At 34.0% G+C, this 17,601-nt stretch overlaps 3 protein-coding genes across 8 annotated transcripts; 2 read left to right on the top strand and 1 right to left on the bottom strand.

Annotated features, from left to right (window-relative positions):
- Nucleotides 1–384: 384 nt before the first annotated feature.
- Nucleotides 385–4,335, top strand: LOC110892672 (3-hydroxyisobutyryl-CoA hydrolase 1). 2 transcript variants are annotated; one of them, XM_035980885.1, is made up of 11 exons: nucleotides 385–611; nucleotides 709–790; nucleotides 892–1,333; nucleotides 1,409–1,492; nucleotides 1,607–1,691; nucleotides 1,879–1,964; nucleotides 2,110–2,237; nucleotides 2,388–2,448; nucleotides 2,682–2,777; nucleotides 4,009–4,070; nucleotides 4,153–4,335. In XM_035980885.1, the coding sequence occupies exons 4-10, from the start codon at nucleotides 1,433–1,435 to the stop codon at nucleotides 4,024–4,026; spliced, it is 534 nt and encodes a 177-aa protein (XP_035836778.1). In that variant the 5' UTR covers nucleotides 385–611; nucleotides 709–790; nucleotides 892–1,333; nucleotides 1,409–1,432; the 3' UTR covers nucleotides 4,027–4,070; nucleotides 4,153–4,335. The 2 variants fall into 2 exon arrangements, 1 of the variants encoding a protein (XP_035836778.1); XR_004874708.1 differs by lacking the exons at nucleotides 4,009–4,070; nucleotides 4,153–4,335 and having other exon boundaries at nucleotides 2,110–2,152; nucleotides 2,682–2,759.
- A 2,570-nt stretch (nucleotides 4,336–6,905) lies between these two features.
- On the top strand, nucleotides 6,906–9,149 carry LOC110894550 (F-box/FBD/LRR-repeat protein At1g13570). Of its 4 annotated transcripts, none has more exons than XM_022141767.2 (4): nucleotides 6,906–7,023; nucleotides 7,589–8,431; nucleotides 8,509–8,667; nucleotides 8,748–9,149. In XM_022141767.2, exons 2-4 carry the CDS (start codon nucleotides 7,604–7,606, stop codon nucleotides 9,045–9,047), a joined length of 1,287 nt encoding a protein of 428 aa, XP_021997459.1. In that variant the 5' UTR covers nucleotides 6,906–7,023; nucleotides 7,589–7,603; the 3' UTR covers nucleotides 9,048–9,149. The 4 variants fall into 4 exon arrangements, with proteins under 4 accessions (XP_021997459.1, XP_021997461.1, XP_021997463.1 ...); XM_022141769.2 differs by having other exon boundaries at nucleotides 6,950–7,019; XM_022141771.2 differs by having other exon boundaries at nucleotides 7,004–7,169.
- A 5,391-nt stretch (nucleotides 9,150–14,540) lies between these two features.
- Nucleotides 14,541–17,338, bottom strand: LOC110894551 (S-adenosylmethionine decarboxylase proenzyme). 2 transcript variants are annotated; one of them, XM_022141772.2, is made up of 4 exons: nucleotides 17,195–17,338; nucleotides 17,051–17,100; nucleotides 16,054–16,200; nucleotides 14,541–15,974 (listed from the first exon to the last, which is right to left on the bottom strand). In XM_022141772.2, the coding sequence occupies exon 4, from the start codon at nucleotides 15,786–15,788 to the stop codon at nucleotides 14,721–14,723; it is 1,068 nt and encodes a 355-aa protein (XP_021997464.1). In that variant the 5' UTR covers nucleotides 15,789–15,974; nucleotides 16,054–16,200; nucleotides 17,051–17,100; nucleotides 17,195–17,338; the 3' UTR covers nucleotides 14,541–14,720. The 2 variants fall into 2 exon arrangements, with proteins under 2 accessions (XP_021997464.1, XP_021997465.1); XM_022141773.2 differs by having other exon boundaries at nucleotides 17,199–17,319.
- Nucleotides 17,339–17,601: the final 263 nt, after the last annotated feature.

The following is a 17,601-nucleotide window of genomic DNA, read 5'->3' as shown; positions in this document are numbered from 1 at the left end:
GGGTTTCTTCTTCTTTGTCTTCGATCTCTCTGCTACTCCTCCATGTAAAGGTAAGATTTAGACAATTAATCAACCATCATTCTCGGTTAATTCAAGGTTTTCTTACTATTATTTTCTTTGGTTTGTATAGCTCATACTTTTCAGTGGATCCGTGTTGTCATCTAATTATGTGTTGAGTTTTCTTTCAATCAGCATTCATATGCTAAATTCATTTGTAATCGATTAAGCAAAGTTTCTGTCTGATAAAGATTCGTGAATCTGTGAAGCAAAATTATGTGAATCGATGAATTGAAATTGCAACAAATCTTCGAGCTCAGATTTTGGATATATATTGATATTGTTGATAGCCATTGTTATAGGTTTAGGTTCAGTAAAAAGGTCAGTTCATAGTTTTTCATGTTCTTACGAGCACCAAAGTTTTTTCACCTATTTATCTTTTTAACAATCTGTTTTTGATTGTTTGTGTATATATGATCTGAACTGGTGTGCACGATGATTAATCTGCAAAACCCACTTATTTTGCTGGAAAAAGGTGGCTTCATATGAATATTAGTGTTTTTGATTATTCAAAACCTTAAATTTGTCACCAAGCGCTTGCAACATCTATTTAGGTAATCTTTCATTGTGTGAATTCGGTAATCTGTGGTTGGTTTATTGCATTTAGGCACATGGAGTATGCATTTTATTTGTTGAATCTGATGTTATTAGGTTGCACACAAGTTGCTCGATAAAATGCTTGAATGAAGTTTTATTCTCACATTGGTTACATTCAAGTGTATGCCACCATAAGGTAAAATACTACCAATTCCTACCTGAATAAAAGCTTACCAACAGGTAAATCAATTTTTATTTATTTATTACAATATCATTTTTATTCCTTTTCTCATTAAGGGTCGCAACGGATCAGGCATGTGGAAATTCAACAGAAGGTGACACATCAGTTTCATCAGTTTAAAAAGAGAGACTGTGATGTCTTTATTATGTTGATATTTAGGGGAAAACGGTTACTGATTGATTTCAAGGGTTTCCTTCTTCTATGTTTTTTTTTGTTCGTTATAATTGCTATATCTACTTTTTTGTCTACTAGATGTGGATTTTGATAGTAGATAAAAGTTATGAAACGGCATCATTTGGATTTTTTTTGTTTTTACACTTAATGATGGTTATTGCATTTGTTTATTATGTTGGGTTTTTGTTTTATATTAGTTTGTTATAAAATATTGATGTGAAGATCGAGCTTTGTTTTGTAGTGGAAGTATGTTTCGGATACTTCAAAGGAATACAACCTAGGTTAGATTAGAAAACGGCATCTTTAAATAATCATATTAATATTGTAAGTACTTTATATGCTAATTAAGTAATAATCTACTTCTATCTACTTCTATGTAACCTGAGATCATATTTGAAGGTATCACTCATTAGAGGGATTGCTATGGGAGGTGGTGCAGCCATTGCAATACATGGTAGATTTCGAGTTGTTACAGATAATACGGTATGCCTCTTGCCATCAGCCATATATTTATGTATATTGTTTCATAAGGATGGTGAATCTTCTAAAAGACATTCTTTTTCAAGATCAACAAATTTGATGGTATCATTTTTGCAGTTTTTTGCAATGCCAGAGACTGCATTAGGGTCATTCCCAGATGTAGGTGCATCTTATTACTTATCAAGACTACCTGGATTCTTCGGTAATTTGAGCTCGATCGTCCTTTGATTGAGTCTTACGTTATACAATAAAAATTAATAATTTATATGTAAGAACTTTAAATTGGTAAATATCATATATCTGCAACATTTTGGGTGCTTACAATATTCATGGGCAATTTAAGTTGAATGCAGCACCCTATTTTGATATAATAGTTCATATTGCGGCAGGAGAATATGTGGGTCTTACGGGTGCAAGATTGGATGGTGCTGAAATGCTTGCATGTGGTCTTGCAACCCACTTCGTCCCGTTAGAGGTTCATTCTATTTTGATTTTCTAGATTTATTTCTCCATTCATCCCAAAATTGTTTTATTGCTCTCAATAGTCATTTTATTCAGCTCTTGAGCTTAAACATGCTATTTATGCTTTATTGACATGTATGTATTCTTTCTGTGAACAGAAATTATCCTCATTAGAAGATGCATTATGCAAAGCAACTACAGGTGATCCAAAAATTATCAACAATATTATACTACATGACTTCTCAAACAAAAATCCTACGTTAAAAGAAAAGAGCCACTATTTCCGATATGTTTTTTTTTTTTTTTTTTTTTTTTTGTGGCTGCCATTCATGACTTCAGTTTTTTTGGTAACTGTGAGAATCCGTCAAGAAAACTCACGGGACCCCACCAATATGTAGCAGGTGCTTACAATTAAGTTTGCTACCGTATGCTGCAGGTTAAAAACCATTAATAGTTGTTTCTCTCGGAGAACTGTTGAGGAGATTATCTCTGCACTTGTAAGTTCCGTGAACAAAAAATATACTCGTATCCTGCATTTTTTTGCATGAAAATAGGTTTTGTACTTTGGTAAAAATATGTTATTCTAGATTTCCTTTGAAAATCACAGCTTTTGGAAATTTCTTATTTTCCAATCTTTAAGGAATGAGTGGATAGTATTATATGGTATTATTTACTTTAAATCTAAAATATTTACTCGTCATTTAAAATAAAAGCGTTTCACTTTTGCCAGGAGGAGGGTGATAAAAACATGGATGACTGGATCTCATGGACTATCCAGGCCTTAAAGAAAGCATCACCAACAAGTCTCAAAATTTCTCTTTGCTCTGTAAGTACTTACCATGCTCTTGATTTTATATATATTTAATACGTTATCTTATAAACTCATCTCCACTATAAGCCAATCTTTATACAATAAGTGAGGTTCCTTCTTATGATATAACGTAAAGTTTTTTTTTAAGTATATGATTGATATCGATTCTTTCATTTTTTTCTTCTTATTTCCTCGATTCGGATTAGATTTTTGTAAGGTCGGTATCGGTACGAACCGGTATATGAAAGTTAAAGCTGTTAGATTTTTGAGGGGGTGATATGCTGTTAAGGTTGTTTTGTTCTTATTTAGGGATATATTAATCGTTTTTTAAGGTACATTGTCTTATAAGTAACTTGCAAACGGTTATATATGACATAGGTTGAGGAGAAAATGAGGTTGCTTCATGATGAAAAGGATATGAAACTAAAATGTATAGATGAAAAGGGTGCAGAACCGCACAAACCATTTCTCCTTATCATTTGGAAACCTTGTAAAGTTTCCGAAACGGATTAAAAGGAAATGTGTTCGGTATTCGATCGGAATAGCGTCTAGGTTCATAGTTCGACTAAGGAAGTGCTATTTTAAGGTAACACGTGTAAATGACTTTGGAAAGCTCATGCTGTCATACTGTTGGATTTAAGCGGCAATTATGATTTCAAACTTCCACCCTTAGTTAAGTGGTTTAAGGTCGGAAGTTATATCACTTAACAAAAAGGCAGCGAGTTGGTCTAAAGGTCCTTGATTAGTCTTTCGGAACCGGGCAACTCAGGTTCTGGTCCTGCGGTACCAGTCCTCCTTTACTGTTTTCTTTTTCTTTTTTTTTTCTATTTTTAAAACTTCCTTTCCTAATTTGCAAACATGGTCCTCTAATCTTTACTATTATTGAATTGCCATTTAGTCATTTAACTTAAATATATTGACTTCCAAGATCATTATGTAATAGAATTGCCATTTAGTATGTACTAATATATTGATATGTATTGTGTATCTATGTGTATATAGATTTAGTCATAAGTAAAACAGCAATAAAATAAAAAAAGATCGGTATATATATATATATATATGTGCTATAAGTATCTTTTTATATGAAATGATCATATATTTTATAGTTATATATACTTGATAAGTTTATTTCATAAATTTTGTTTAGCTATATCTATATGCAATATACAACAATTCTGATCGACATGGTTATAAAAATATATTTCATTTATATATTTTTTTTGAATATTTTACTAAATTACATGTACATATACTGCTTTAAGAGCCGGTGTTTACCTTGAATCCGATATTTTACCACATCGTGAGGTCCGTTTTTCAACATTTTTTAAACAACCTTTTACTCATCTTATTCCATATAACCAAGTTGATGTAATTGAATATGCTACAGGTTGATGCGGTTGACCCTAAAAGCCGACACAAGGGGAATCTCGAGACCGAGATCTTACTAGAGTCAAAAGGTGTCAACTACACTTCTATAAGACCCGTTTATATCTACGGCCCGTTGAACTACAACCATGTCGAAGAGTGGATTTTCCATAGGTTGAAAGCGGGCCGACCCATCCCCATTCCCGAATCAGGTTTGCAAGTAACCCAACTCGGTCACGTAAATGTTAGTAAAAGTGTAAAACTAATAATTATTAGCAAGAGCTTGCGCTAAGGTAAATTTCTTTATAATTTTTGAAGCTTTAATCGAAAAATTTATAACAAGATATTTTACGATTTAATCTTGCAAGCTGGTGGATTCCCTGAGCCCGAGATCATTCACTATATCCTAAGGAGTTCCATTACGGTAAAAAGAAAGCATTTCCATTCCAGGACCAGGTAAACATCAACTTATATATACGTGCGGAAAGTCAACCTTGTGTTTGACTTTTGTTATCGATATAAACATTGTTCGAATCTAATCATTCATTGGCAAGTTCTAAAATTTGAAACACGATAATCAATTTGCAAACACGATCGAAGACACGGGACACCCCTATACAATTTCGCAACATCATAATCCAGAGCTTATAAACGGGTCAATTCAAGTTTGACCAACCAGTCCTATAAGGTTTGGTAGTAGTTTTGACCCATTTACTTTTCTATGAGTTACTTTGGTTCATTTTAATCTCAAACTAATCAAACACGACAAATATAAAAATTAACTAAAAAGAGTTGAGCGAGTCAAAAGTAACCCAAAGTGTTTTTAATGCATACTAACTCATTTTTTTAAACTAGGATTTCCCAATGATTGGCGTCATGGGAGGCGCGATTCCGATGGGAACTTTTTGTTATGGAAGATCATGTACCGTATGAATTTCTAGGGCTTGCACGAGATGAAAATGAAGAACACGGGAGACTATTTTTAGAGCGATTTAATATTTTTTTTTTCACAAAACAATGTATTAATTTTTTTAAATCATCTTATTTTAAGTAATTTGATGTAACTGAAACTTACAGTCTCTTTTATTGCCGAATGCACTTTTATATAAGATAACTTATTTTTATCTTTCAAATATGTGAACACATGGTTCAAACAAAGTATAGCTTGCAGTCATTCAAAAATTGTAACAAGTTAACAATTTGGGTTTGCAAAAGCCTAAGTACAATTTGGGTCACTCAAATATGTGATACATTGATTAAAAGGCTTTTGCAAACCCAAAATTGTAACAAGTTAACAATTTGTTGACCACAAATCACAATTGCCAAGTGATGGCCTATACGACAACATACGTCATTACGTTGGACAAACACCTAGAGGTAGCTGATTGTGTTACTGTTATTTTTTGCTTATCATTACCAAAACTAAAAAAACAAAATTTCTCATTGTTTTTCTTGGTTGTACACGAATCTAAGGTATCTTTATTTTGCTTAGAAAAATATTGTGTATTAAGAACCTTAAAATAATTTTTATATGTACACGAATCAGTTGAGAAATTCATGATTGGGAGCTACATTTTTCAGTTTAATGTAATTTAATATCTACATAAGTAACGGAACGTTTCTTTTATTTCAAGGTTCATGTTTAAATGTATTTTTTTTTTTAGAAAATAAAAAAACATATCATTTCTCAACACACATATTCATAAAAAGATTTAAGGGTGTGTTGATAACTATTGAACCTGTATATTATTGTTGCTTTTGATTGTAATTTAAAATTTCCTACCCGGTTATCTACCCGGGGAATAACGTAGTTATATATATAAAAAGTAAAATGTATTCACGATTTCCTATTTTTTTGGTAAAGAAGTTATGCTTTATTAATTCTAAAATTAAAAAAGAAAAACCATATTAAAATTTTTTTCTATATATTTAGTATTTAATCAAGTATTTTTTGAAAATTTTCTACTATTAAAAGAAAACCATGATTATTCCGGCTAACCGGTTCAAATTAATAACTTAATTGGTTTTATAGTTAGGGTTTTAGACATCCCAAAGTCTCAAACCCACTATTTCCATAATCGGTTTAAACCATTTTTACCATTAATCGGTTTGGTTAATAATGATACCATCACTCTCAAGTAGAAAAGCACATAAAACCTAGACCCGGAACCGACCTGGAATACCTGATCGGGAATTGGTTCTTACCCTACCTGAACCGTGGGTACATACCAGTTCCAGACCCGACCGAAGAAAAAGGATCCAAACCGGTTCCACCTCTACCTAGAACAGGTTGTTGACTTTATTGACAAAAACCGGACCCAGTTCTGAAAAAAAAAACAGTTTTATCCACCTCCACTCTCAAGTCTCAATATGTTTGACTCTCTATGTCACCCTTTAACAAATTTAGGAGTTGTTTGTTTAGCTCTTAATGATTCAGATCTCTTACTTGTTTAACTCTTAATGGTTCAGACTGTTTGTTTTGCAAGTAGATGTCTGAATGATTCAGACATTTGACTCTGAATAGTTAAGTATTATACTGAGTCTAAATGGTTAATACCTCTTATCTGAATTAGTAAGACATTTGCCTCTGAACAGTTAAATATTATACGCTCTTAATGGTTCAGACCTCTTACTGGTTCAACACTTAACGATTAAGAACTGTTACTGTTTGAGCATTTTAACCATTCAGAAGTTGTCACCAACTCTTATATGTTCCCTTGTATCTTGAGTACTTAAGTCGAGTTGAGGGCTTTGGGCCGTTTGAAATGGGCCAACTCCAATTCGAAAGGTTCATAAAGTTCCACCAATTGATGTTCGGTATTTCGATGCTTTCGTCCACCGTCTCCGTCACTTCCCTCTAAGAACCGTGGAGGATCATCAGTCTCAATCGTAGGTACCAATTTCCTCTCTTTCATCTCAAACTCATTAAAATTTCTTCTCTATTAAATCCCCCTAAATGCGTTTTCATTGCGGTTCAAACTCTGCTATCATCTGCCCCCTTTTTGAACCAGTTTGATCATCATCATCATCATCATTGCGGTTCGTTTAAAGGCCCCAAATTGTTGAAATTGGATGGAAAATAATTCGATATTAGTGGCGTATCCTGTTTGATTTCTTGTTAAATTCATTAAATTTATCGTCCTTTTAAGGTAGTTTCTATGTTGTTTGAATTTTGTGGATCATTTCTCCATTAGGGTTAGGGTTTTCTTGAATTGTATGAATCTGTATTGTTTATATGTTTTGATTTCCTTTTTACATATGGGCATTGTATGAATTTTGTGTTCTTTATGTACTATGATGTTCCGAATCAATTCGGTGATCGATTTTGTTAATCTGGAGTTAAAGTTTGACTTTTTAAGTTGACTTTTACCAAAATCAATGTCAATTATGAAATTAGAAAGGAGTTGGTTTGATATATGATTTGAATCATTGATCAAATGTATATCATTGTTTTGTAGGGGATAAGTGTTACAATGCATACGGAACTTCCCTCCGGGGAAGACTATATAAGCGATCTCCCTCAAAGTATCATCGAAACGATACTCACAAAGTTGCCTTTACGAGACGCTGTAAGAACAAGTATATTATCTAACAAATGGCGGTACAAATGGGCTACCCTTACACAGCTTGAATTTGACGATAAATGTGTATCGTGTAACCATGATAGAGCACTTGCAGAGGTCAATCTTGTAACTTTTATCACTCGGTTTCTTTTTCTTCATGACGGTCCTATTCATAGGTTCAGTTTATCTACCGGCTATTTGCAAGGCTCCCCTGATGTAGATCAATGGTTGTTGTTTTTATCGAGAAAAGATGTTAAAGAATTGATTCTCGAGTTAGGTGACGGCGAGTGGTTTAGAGCGCCTTCGTGTCTTTTTGCTTGTAGAAAATTGGTTCGTTTGGAGCTTGTTAGATGTGAGTTAGACCCGCCGTTGTCGTTTAAAGGGTTTTTAAATTTGAAGCATCTTAATCTTCAACAAGTTCTTATTGCTCCTGACGCGGTGGAGAATCTTATCTCGTGTTGCCCGCTTCTTGAAAGCTTAACTTTGTCGTACTTTGATAGTTTAGAACTCACCATTCGTGCCCCGAACCTTAAGTATTTGATATTAGAAGGTGAATTTAAAGATATTTGTCTCGAGAATACTCCTATGTTAGTTGCTATATCTGTTGCTATGTATATGACCGACATGACCGACGATATTGCTGAACATTTTGGTCAAAGTTCAAGTTGTAATTTTGACAAGTTTCTTGGTGGTGTACCGTCCCTTGAGAAACTTAGCGGTCACATTTACTTTACAAAGGTTAGACTTTATGTTATTTTGAACATGGGTTGCCGATTTTGTTGACTGACGTGTTGACTTTTTTATTCTTTTCGTAGTATATGAGTGTAGGTAACACCCTAGGGAAAACACAAATTACTTATCAACGGCTAAAGGTTATCGAATTATACCAAGTAAGCTTTGAGGACATGAAAGAAGTGACGGTGGTTCTTCGTTTGATTTTAAACGCCCCTAATCTTCAAGAACTTCAAATTTCCGTGAGTTTCACTTTCATATACTCTCTTGTCAATAATGTTAAGTATGCTGTATGATTTGCAATTGTAATTGTTTAATTTAGGGTTCATCGAATCCGTCACCGGCAACAGAAACGCCCGATTTGGATTTTTGGGAGAAAGAATGTCCGTGTGACTGCGCGTTTAAGCGGCTTAAGATAGTGAAGATGACAGATGTGTCGGGTGTTCCACACGAGATGGGATTTATAGAGTTTTTACTTGGAAATTCACCGGTTCTTGAAATTATGAGCATCACCCCGAGTGTGTACGTGACTGAGGGACGGGTAAACATGCTGATCGAGTTACTTAGGTTAAAGCGCGCATCAGCAGAAGCAGAAATCATATTTGTTCAAGATCAGGTGTAAACATGTTACATTTATATGAAAGTTCTTGCGTCTCATTTCACCTTTTGCCATGATTTTTATATAATAACTGTCAATTTGGTTCTCATATTAGTTTTTATGAAATTTCTTGTCTCATAATTTTGTTAGTGTTGTATCACTGGGCCCTGATAGCTCCATTACGGAATAATGGATTTTAATAATCCCAACTATTAGCCGTTACAACGGTCCCAACTTCAAAAATAACCTGTGGTGGTCCTACCTTTTCACATATTGTAAACCAATGAACCTTTACTGACCTAGCCTAGGTGTAGACTCAACCCGTTGAGATGCTTCCCAACTTAAAAAATATCGAGTGGTGGTCCCACCCGTTCAGAAGATGAGAACTTGTTGGCCTAGACCAGGTGTAAACTCAACCCGTTGAGATGCTTCCCAGTTTTTAGCTAACATGTCACCTTCCAGAATCCGGGCCACTTTAGACACCTTCGGTCTTTGACTCGGTTAAGATTGTTTGCAGAGTAATGCCACTTGAACCATCTCATCGGGCTCCATTCTACCAAGCATGTTTTTGTTTGTGTAAAATAAGGTTCGGGAGTTGTCGAGCCTGGGACCTAACCAAATCCGACAATCCGTTGTGTAGCACATGACCATGGAAAACGGGTATTAAACCCTACTTGATACTGGGTACATGTTCCTTTGAACCCGGTTTCATATCTGACTCTACCCGCTGGTTATTTATCGGTTAATTACACAGGAATACAAACAGAATTGGAAACTAGAAACTTGTTGCATTAATAGTTTTTACACCCTATGATTTGAAACCGGTTCCAACCAGTTATACTCGACCCGATCAAAACCCGGGGAGAAATACAGAACTCGAAAAACTCGATCACTTTGTCTTGAAAACCCGGTTCCATACCCGAAACGGTAATTGAAATACCTGAGTTGACCATACGGCTCATACAATCTCCTTAGTTATGGAGCAAAAGGTAAGCCCATTACTGTAAAGGTTGCTATTTTCAAAACAAAATAGATAGTTTGGGCCCAACCCAAGCCCATTACCATTACTCTCATCACAATTACAAAACTTTAAGCTTCAATAAAATGGGTACAGAACTTTCAACTCTCTTCTATTCTTTCTATAAATCATCTCTCAATAGTGTAGGTGTTTGTGTATACAATAAGATTGACAAACACTCCTCTTGGTCTCCTGAATGCCGAGGTTAAGATTGGATTAAAATAAATAAATAGAGAAAAGCCGACTATCGGAATCAAATCGATGACCATCGCATTACATAGCGATGCTCTAACCTCTGAGCTAAGCAGGCTCACATAAATAAAATTTGACATGTATAGGAATTCGAAACTCTTAGAATCTTTGCTATTAACTATTTGAGTTCTTAGCTATTCATATTATTCATAATTATGAATATATTAAAGAATATAATATATAGTTTCAAATAACTGTTAAGTATTATAGAACATAACGATTTACCTAGGAATATTGAATTTTTATTTTCTATTCAAAAGGGGGTGGCGGCGCAACTTGTTGCCCGACTACCTACTATTGCTTTGTAATTGCCCTTTTTCATGTGGAATGATATTGATTTTACTTAAAAAAATTGTTCAAGTATTTGAAATTTCAATGGTAAATTAATGGAAGAGACACAAATTTTTAGGTTATGTATCCACCTTATTGAATTGTGGATATAAAAATGATGAAATCATTTTTTGATTGGATCTAACATGAGCCTCCTATAGAATGACAAGAAATCAAAGATAAAAAGGAGAACATTTTTACGGGACAAGAATCAACATCTATCTAAGGAATTCAACGGTTCCTGTATAAATGAAAGAAAAAAAGGGAACGAGATCGTAATATAGAGAAGGTTCCCAATTCTAATATGTAAGAGGTTGGTCAAAAGGTTGGGAATGATAGAACCCGTGCTACACTCTATGGTTCAGCCGCGTATCAACAGAGAACTGTCTGGTTCACTTTTCACTCTAATAAATTCACTAGATGTGAAATTGTGAATAGTTCAAATATTATATTTGCTTTGAGATCATTACTCTATTAATGTTAAAATCAAAGCAAATTAAGTGGGATTAAACTTAATAAAAAAGACAGATAACAACTAAAAGGGTAAAACATCTTTGCTTACCAAACATTAGTTTTGGTTTTATCTTGTTTCCTTTTTGGTTGAGCATTGTCTTAATCCACCATTGTTTGACCATTTTTAATTTTAAAATGATCCTCTATGGGAGATCTCATCCAACATATTTGGTGGATAAGGATATCTAAATTAACAAATCTAGTATAATCATGGTTGATTGTTTATTACAACAAGACTAAAAAAGTTTTTTAACCCTTTCAATAATTGGGTTTGTCATACGTAAGGTTTCCACTTCCTAAAACTTATCTGTAAAAATATCTTCAACACAAAGACTTTTCTAAAAGCTTTTTTTAACAATTAACAATTATATTAAATTATTAATTAACTTAATAATAATGAACATCAGCAAATTTGTTGTTATAAAATATCTATTATATTGTTTAAAAGAATATCCACAACCCTTCTCCATATTAGCATATTATATTCCTTTAAAATATTCGATTCTACTATCTATTCTAATCGTTTGGTTGACATAACTTGGTGGAAATCAAATTCAAAATGGAATTGATTTCATTAAAAATCATGTTTGGTTGGTCCTTTTAGAATTGGAATTGGAATATTTTCCATCTTTATAGGATTTTAGAAATCTCTCCACTGTGATGGAATTTAAAAACATTCCATTAATGTTTAAAATTGACCAAAATACCCTCAATTTTTTTTTGTGTTATAATTTGTTTTAGTCAAAATCATATGGGATGAAGAAGACCAACAAAAATCAATCAAACAAACAAAATCGTAAATCCCATTCGTAACTGATAAATCGAAACCATGAGATCCAACAAGAGGAGCGATTGGGTGGATGAAATCAGTATCTTATTTTTATAGAAAGTTTTTTTTTTTTAATTTTTAGTTTTTTTTTAATTTTTAGTAATTGAAAAATATAGTTAAATAGTGAAAATGCAGTAAGAAGAAATGTTATACTCTATGAGCGTGAGAGGGGAGTGGCCATGTCAGCTCACACTCACTAGACCACCAATCCCTCACGCGTGAGTGTTTTGTTAAACGTGTTTTTATTCGCAATTGAGTAGTTTTTGGTATTATAAACTATATCGAGTGTCAATATCGTATCGGTACCATGATGAACCAGACTGAAGTGTAAAATTTCATATTTTTCGTCCGAAAATTTTAAAACTATATAGGATTGCTCCCCCAATTATTTTGCCTAAATATTTAGACAATATATAAATTGGGTCCCATGACTTTCCGCCACCTCGGAACTTTTGATCAAGCTCCGCCACTGGCTATATTGAATGTTGGTATCATACCGGTATTGTAATGAGCCGAACCACTAACGATCAAGAATCCATTGCATAGCGCGAGAATCCCAATAGTTTAACTTAGTTATGAAAAGTATATATACGTTAAAAGATGTCAATTAAAGAACTGCCCAATCATTTTCTACAAATGTTATCATCTTGCCAATAACTGTACAAACAATTTTTTTTTCTTTTGTTTTATCGCACATAAACAAGTCATAAAGCTAAACACGGATGGTGATAAACTACTTTTTGCAACTTTACTTGATTGGTTTATCTAACTAATTCTTTATTTTTATTTTATTATTTTTTAACGACAAGTGTGGATCACTGACGAACCACTGTAGTAGAATACAAATTAGTTAAACCGTGAGTGTCCGGTTGACAAAATATTATTTAGTTATTTAATATTCATAAACTCATACAGAAAGTGAAAGAAAAAAAATATTAGCTAAAAGAATACATTAAAAACCTTCAAGTTTGAATTTCATTTTGTCCGATAACTATTATATAAAGTAATTGATACACTTGATTATGATTAAAAAAGAAACTATTGAGTAGAAATATCAAACATCGACTATCTTGTTTACATTTCTACATGTTAAAATTATATAAATGCGCTTTTCAAAATATATAAATTTCATGATAAAAATGGTACAAAAACGATATTAATTCATAATAAAATCCTAGTAGATGCTGAGTTGGTTTCGACGTCTTCTCTCACGACACGACAATCGGCCCTAAAAATGCCAAAACTTCAACCTGCTTTTCCTACTTCTGTCTTTTACTTGCTCCATAGTTATTGTTTTCTACTTAAAAGAAAACTTTTATAAATTTACAAAATGAAATTCAAACTTGAAGGTTTTTAATGTTGGTGCAATCATGATTCTCAATTTTCTTCAAGTTGCGTCAATACTACACGTTGAAGAACACTAGCTTTGTCCAACATTGATCACTCCACGTCTTCGACAACTCTCCATAGCCAACCTCAACAACCAACCTTATAGCACACACGTGTTATTGCCATATGCGCCCCCCCTAGGGACATGGTTGATGGTAATCCATAACGCACACCAATACGCCATTTCTTCCTTAGATTTAGACTCTTGGATTTATATGAATACAAATTAGTTAAAACCATTGGGTGTCAGCCCAATGGCCACCAGCCCGCATTCTAACCCGGAGGTGGCGGGTTCGAGTCTTGCTCGTTCCCAATGCCCCTACGGTAGCGGATTTACCCCCAGACTCAGGCTTGCTGGGTGGCGGTCTGCGAGGTGGGATCACCTCGGCGGTTGGGAGGACCGTGGAATATCCCCCCTACATCTCATTTAATCATAACTCCTTTTGTTTTCTTGATGAGGGACGATCCATGCCAGCTAGCTACACACATAGGGTACAACCAAATCTCTAATCCTTATCCTCTAAACTTACCCTAACATTATTATTTTTATATATTTTTTTTCTTCAACGGCAACGAAAGTCTAATGTCACCTAACATTATTATTTTTGTTTTTAAGGATTTATGGTACAAGTCACAAGTGGGTCATACGTTTGATGGCTTGACCTGGTTTGACCGATTATACCAAGATACACTCATGCTTTGTTGGCCAATATATCTTCTCCATTATTCCATTCCACCTTCATTATTTATTCATCAATAATAATCTACAATTTTCTGCTTTATTTTATGTACTACCAAACAGAATAAAATTTTGTTACTTTTCTAATATTCTTAGATCACTATGAGTCTATGACTTGTTGGCCAACATATCCTCTGCGTTGTTCATTCCACTTTAATTATTTAATCATCAATAATCCACATTTTTCTACACTATCTTACTATCTTATGCACTAACTAACTAGTAAACGGTATAATATTGTTATTTTTTTATTTATTTATCGATACAATATTTTATCCTATCTCATGCTTTACTTTCTTAATAATAACTTACATCTTTTAATTATGTATTATAGTTTTATTTTATCATAATTAAGCTCATGTGACTGGAGACAACAGATGGTCTACTGTTTACCTGCTTTTGGAACATTTTTAACATCATGTGATGGAGAGAGAAAACATTCACAAATGACAAAACAAACATTTTGATTAAACCAAAAACAATAACACCAAAATGTACAAATGGATTTAATAAAAACCCCCAATAATCCAAAATAACAAAGATTCAGAACACAAACAAGCCATAACAATGGCTTTTATTCAACAAAACAACTAAACAGAACACAGAAATAACCCTTCTTCAACACAGCTATTGATACTCCTTTTCTTCTTTCTCCTCTTTCCAGCTCTCACATTTCAGAACAGATCTAGGTGACCCACAGCAGCTACCATCCTTCTTCACAAACTTCTGGTACACAATCCAACCTTCGCACCCAAGATCTTCACAACTCTTTTCCTCCAAACTATACCCCTCAACATCCATCGAACGAATCGTCTCCAAAGCATCCGGTGCACCAATCGCAACCGAAAACTCCCCTGGTTCAAAACACTCCAGCACCCGTCGGACCAGCTGGTCCAGGCTCAAGTCTTTGAAATCATACCCGACCGCTTCAAAGCTCGCGTAGCTGAACCCGTCTTCCGGGGTTACATGTATGGTCGAAAACGCACCTTGTTCGATAGCGTTCATGGAATACCCACATGGGTCGAATTCAAAATCACAAATGTCGGACTTCGGAAGTATCATTCGGATACCGGATTCGTTAGTCATTGTTGCAGCCGAGCTTGTTTGCGTTTTGAAGAAGACCGAAGCTTTTTCTCTATCCAAACTAGTCATACACATCTCGAGTGTGTACACTTCATCGCGAGCCGAAACAGGTCCAGCGGAAGCGGAATAAACAAACCACTTTTGGGGCTTATCGAACCCGCCCATTACATAAGCCTTGCTGGCTAAACCAAGCTTTTCAAAATGACCATCCAGCACTGAAACTTCTTCGGTGAAGCTGCGGTGAGGGTACGATTGAGCACTGGGAAAGATAAAGCAACCGCGTGTGTATCTTACTGACCGGACAGTAAGCGAAATCGATTCCGCCAGCTTCAGAATAGCCGGTATCGATAGCAGCAGTTTAGTGGTTCCACAAGTTTTGATAACGATTTTGTAAGGGAACACAAACAAACTAGACTCGGATAGTACGTAAGAGTCTACATGCTCATTCGACAACGAAGAGACAATTGTGCATTCAGCAGGGTTCAAGATCTCATCCAGTTGGGCTTTGGTTAAAGCCCGGAGACCTTGACCTTCAGGGTCAATGAAGATACTAGGCTCGAAAAACGTAACTTCGAGCCTCTTTTCGTAGCCTTCGAAACCGATTGCAGACATGGTTTTAAACAGAAATTAACACCAACAATGGAGGAAACAGTAAATGGGCTGAGGAGTGAAGAAAAGGAGGAATAAAGGGAACCGATATTAACTACGAAACTAATTATAAAAGCGGTAAATAAACGACGTCAAACAGACGCGAAAGGGGCACTAATCGAAGGAATATCAGGATGGTTTGCGAACGCACTGCAATAAGACAATGAAAACACATGATCAGTAGATATTACAGAGCTAAATTGGTGGCGATTAATGATCGAATACTTACGTTGGAGTAAGCAGCCGATCTGAACTTCTTGATTCCTCCGTTTGGTCGAACGTCTTCAATGCTGTAACCTAAAGGAGCTTCATAAAAGGATTTACTACTGCTAGACTTCTTCCCACCTTTGGTCTCCATCAGAACATTCAATTTTTCCTGTTTTCCAAAAAGATTAGACATTTAAATCATCAGATTTTCTTTCAACAATAAACAGATATACACTAATTACACTAATTGATTCATAATTATCAAAGAAAAAGGCATTAGAGCTTCAACAGCCATTGAAATATGTTAATCTGAACATTAAAATTAGAAAAACAGAACAATTTTTCTTGTTTGTTAAAAAAAATCCATTAAAATCATCAGTTTTTCTTTAAACAATAAAGAGATATTTAATCATTAATTCAGACTCATAAAAAAGTATTAAAGCATGAAACAGTATATGTATTAAAAGATTAGAAAACTCTGTTATACTAAACATTAAGACCAAAAAACTTCAATCACATTATATGTATCAATTGAACACATAACGTTTTTGAAAAACCTAAATTTCAAAAACGCTAATCCTTTTACATTTTAAAATAAATCTTCAAATTGAATTAAAAAAAACCTAAAAAATCTTGAGAAATTAAAAAAAAACCTAGGGTTTTACAACATTCAGTTTTTCTTGTTTGTCAAAACAATGAGCCATTTAAATCCTCAAATTTTCTTTAAACAATGACCATATATTCAACAAGTAAGTCATAACCATAAGAGAAAAAGAAATTACAGCTTCAACATCAAACTTATAAAACATCGGTCACAGATTTATAAATTAAACACATTTTCTGAAACATTTACAACAAAAAAACACTATTCATTTATCAAATTCCAAAATAACTCCAAAAAATCAAACACATTCACAACAAAAATTAAAACCCTAGATGCGTAAATCAACACACACATTCACACAGACACATATCAAATCCATCAATTACGATCACAAAACAAAATAATCAACACTTACAATTCAAAATTTTGTTTCAACAACTCTTGAACGTAAATTCAATATCCGATCTGCAAAAAAAACCGTAAAAAATCAGAAAAAAACTCAAACAAATGCAGCAAAAACAAAAACAAGAGATCTGAAATACAGATTATAAACACTTACGTACGGTATAATCGGCCGGAGACGATTATCCAAGAAGAAGATTGCAGGGTTTTTTTGTTGATTCGTAGGGTTATTTTCTGTAACGGAATATTGATTTAGGGAGGATATGAGGGGATGTATATATAGAGTTTGGAAATTGATATGAGCCACTAGTTTTTGAAAATATTACGTTGTGTGCCATTGGGTTCAGTTACCGAGATGGTTCGGTGAGGTGCGTTGCGTCTCAGCCACGAGTTTGGGATATTATTTGGCTGACAGCTATTGGAGGAAAAAAGGACAATGTATTTGATTTTATTTTTAATATATGATTTTATTTTTAATATTTATGATTTTATTTAATTGAAATTTAATGGTGTAATAAATTGTGCAACCACATTATCAGGGTTTTCAGCTAGAGTGGAAAATAA

This window comes from Helianthus annuus, chromosome 12, assembly GCF_002127325.2.
Source record: "Helianthus annuus cultivar XRQ/B chromosome 12, HanXRQr2.0-SUNRISE, whole genome shotgun sequence".
Classification (NCBI taxonomy): domain Eukaryota; kingdom Viridiplantae; phylum Streptophyta; class Magnoliopsida; order Asterales; family Asteraceae; genus Helianthus; species Helianthus annuus.
Note: the sequence above shows the minus strand (reverse complement) of the source record. Positions and strands in the feature narration are given on the sequence as shown.

Coding starts and splice junctions, on each gene's coding strand:
- LOC110894550 (XM_022141767.2), top strand. CDS start 7,604: ATGCATACGGAACTTCCCTCCGGGGAAGACTATATAAGCGATCTCCCT. Junction 8,432..8,508: donor GTCACATTTACTTTACAAAG/GTTAGACTTTAT, acceptor TTCTTTTCGTAG/TATATGAGTGTAGGTAACAC. Junction 8,668..8,747: donor TTCAAGAACTTCAAATTTCC/GTGAGTTTCACT, acceptor TGTTTAATTTAG/GGTTCATCGAATCCGTCACC.
- LOC110892672 (XM_035980885.1), top strand. CDS start 1,433: ATGGGAGGTGGTGCAGCCATTGCAATACATGGTAGATTTCGAGTTGTT. Junction 2,238..2,387: donor GAAAAGAGCCACTATTTCCG/ATATGTTTTTTT, acceptor CGTATGCTGCAG/GTTAAAAACCATTAATAGTT. Junction 2,449..2,681: donor AGGAGATTATCTCTGCACTT/GTAAGTTCCGTG, acceptor CACTTTTGCCAG/GAGGAGGGTGATAAAAACAT.
- LOC110894551 (XM_022141772.2), bottom strand. CDS start 15,788: ATGTCTGCAATCGGTTTCGAAGGCTACGAAAAGAGGCTCGAAGTTACG.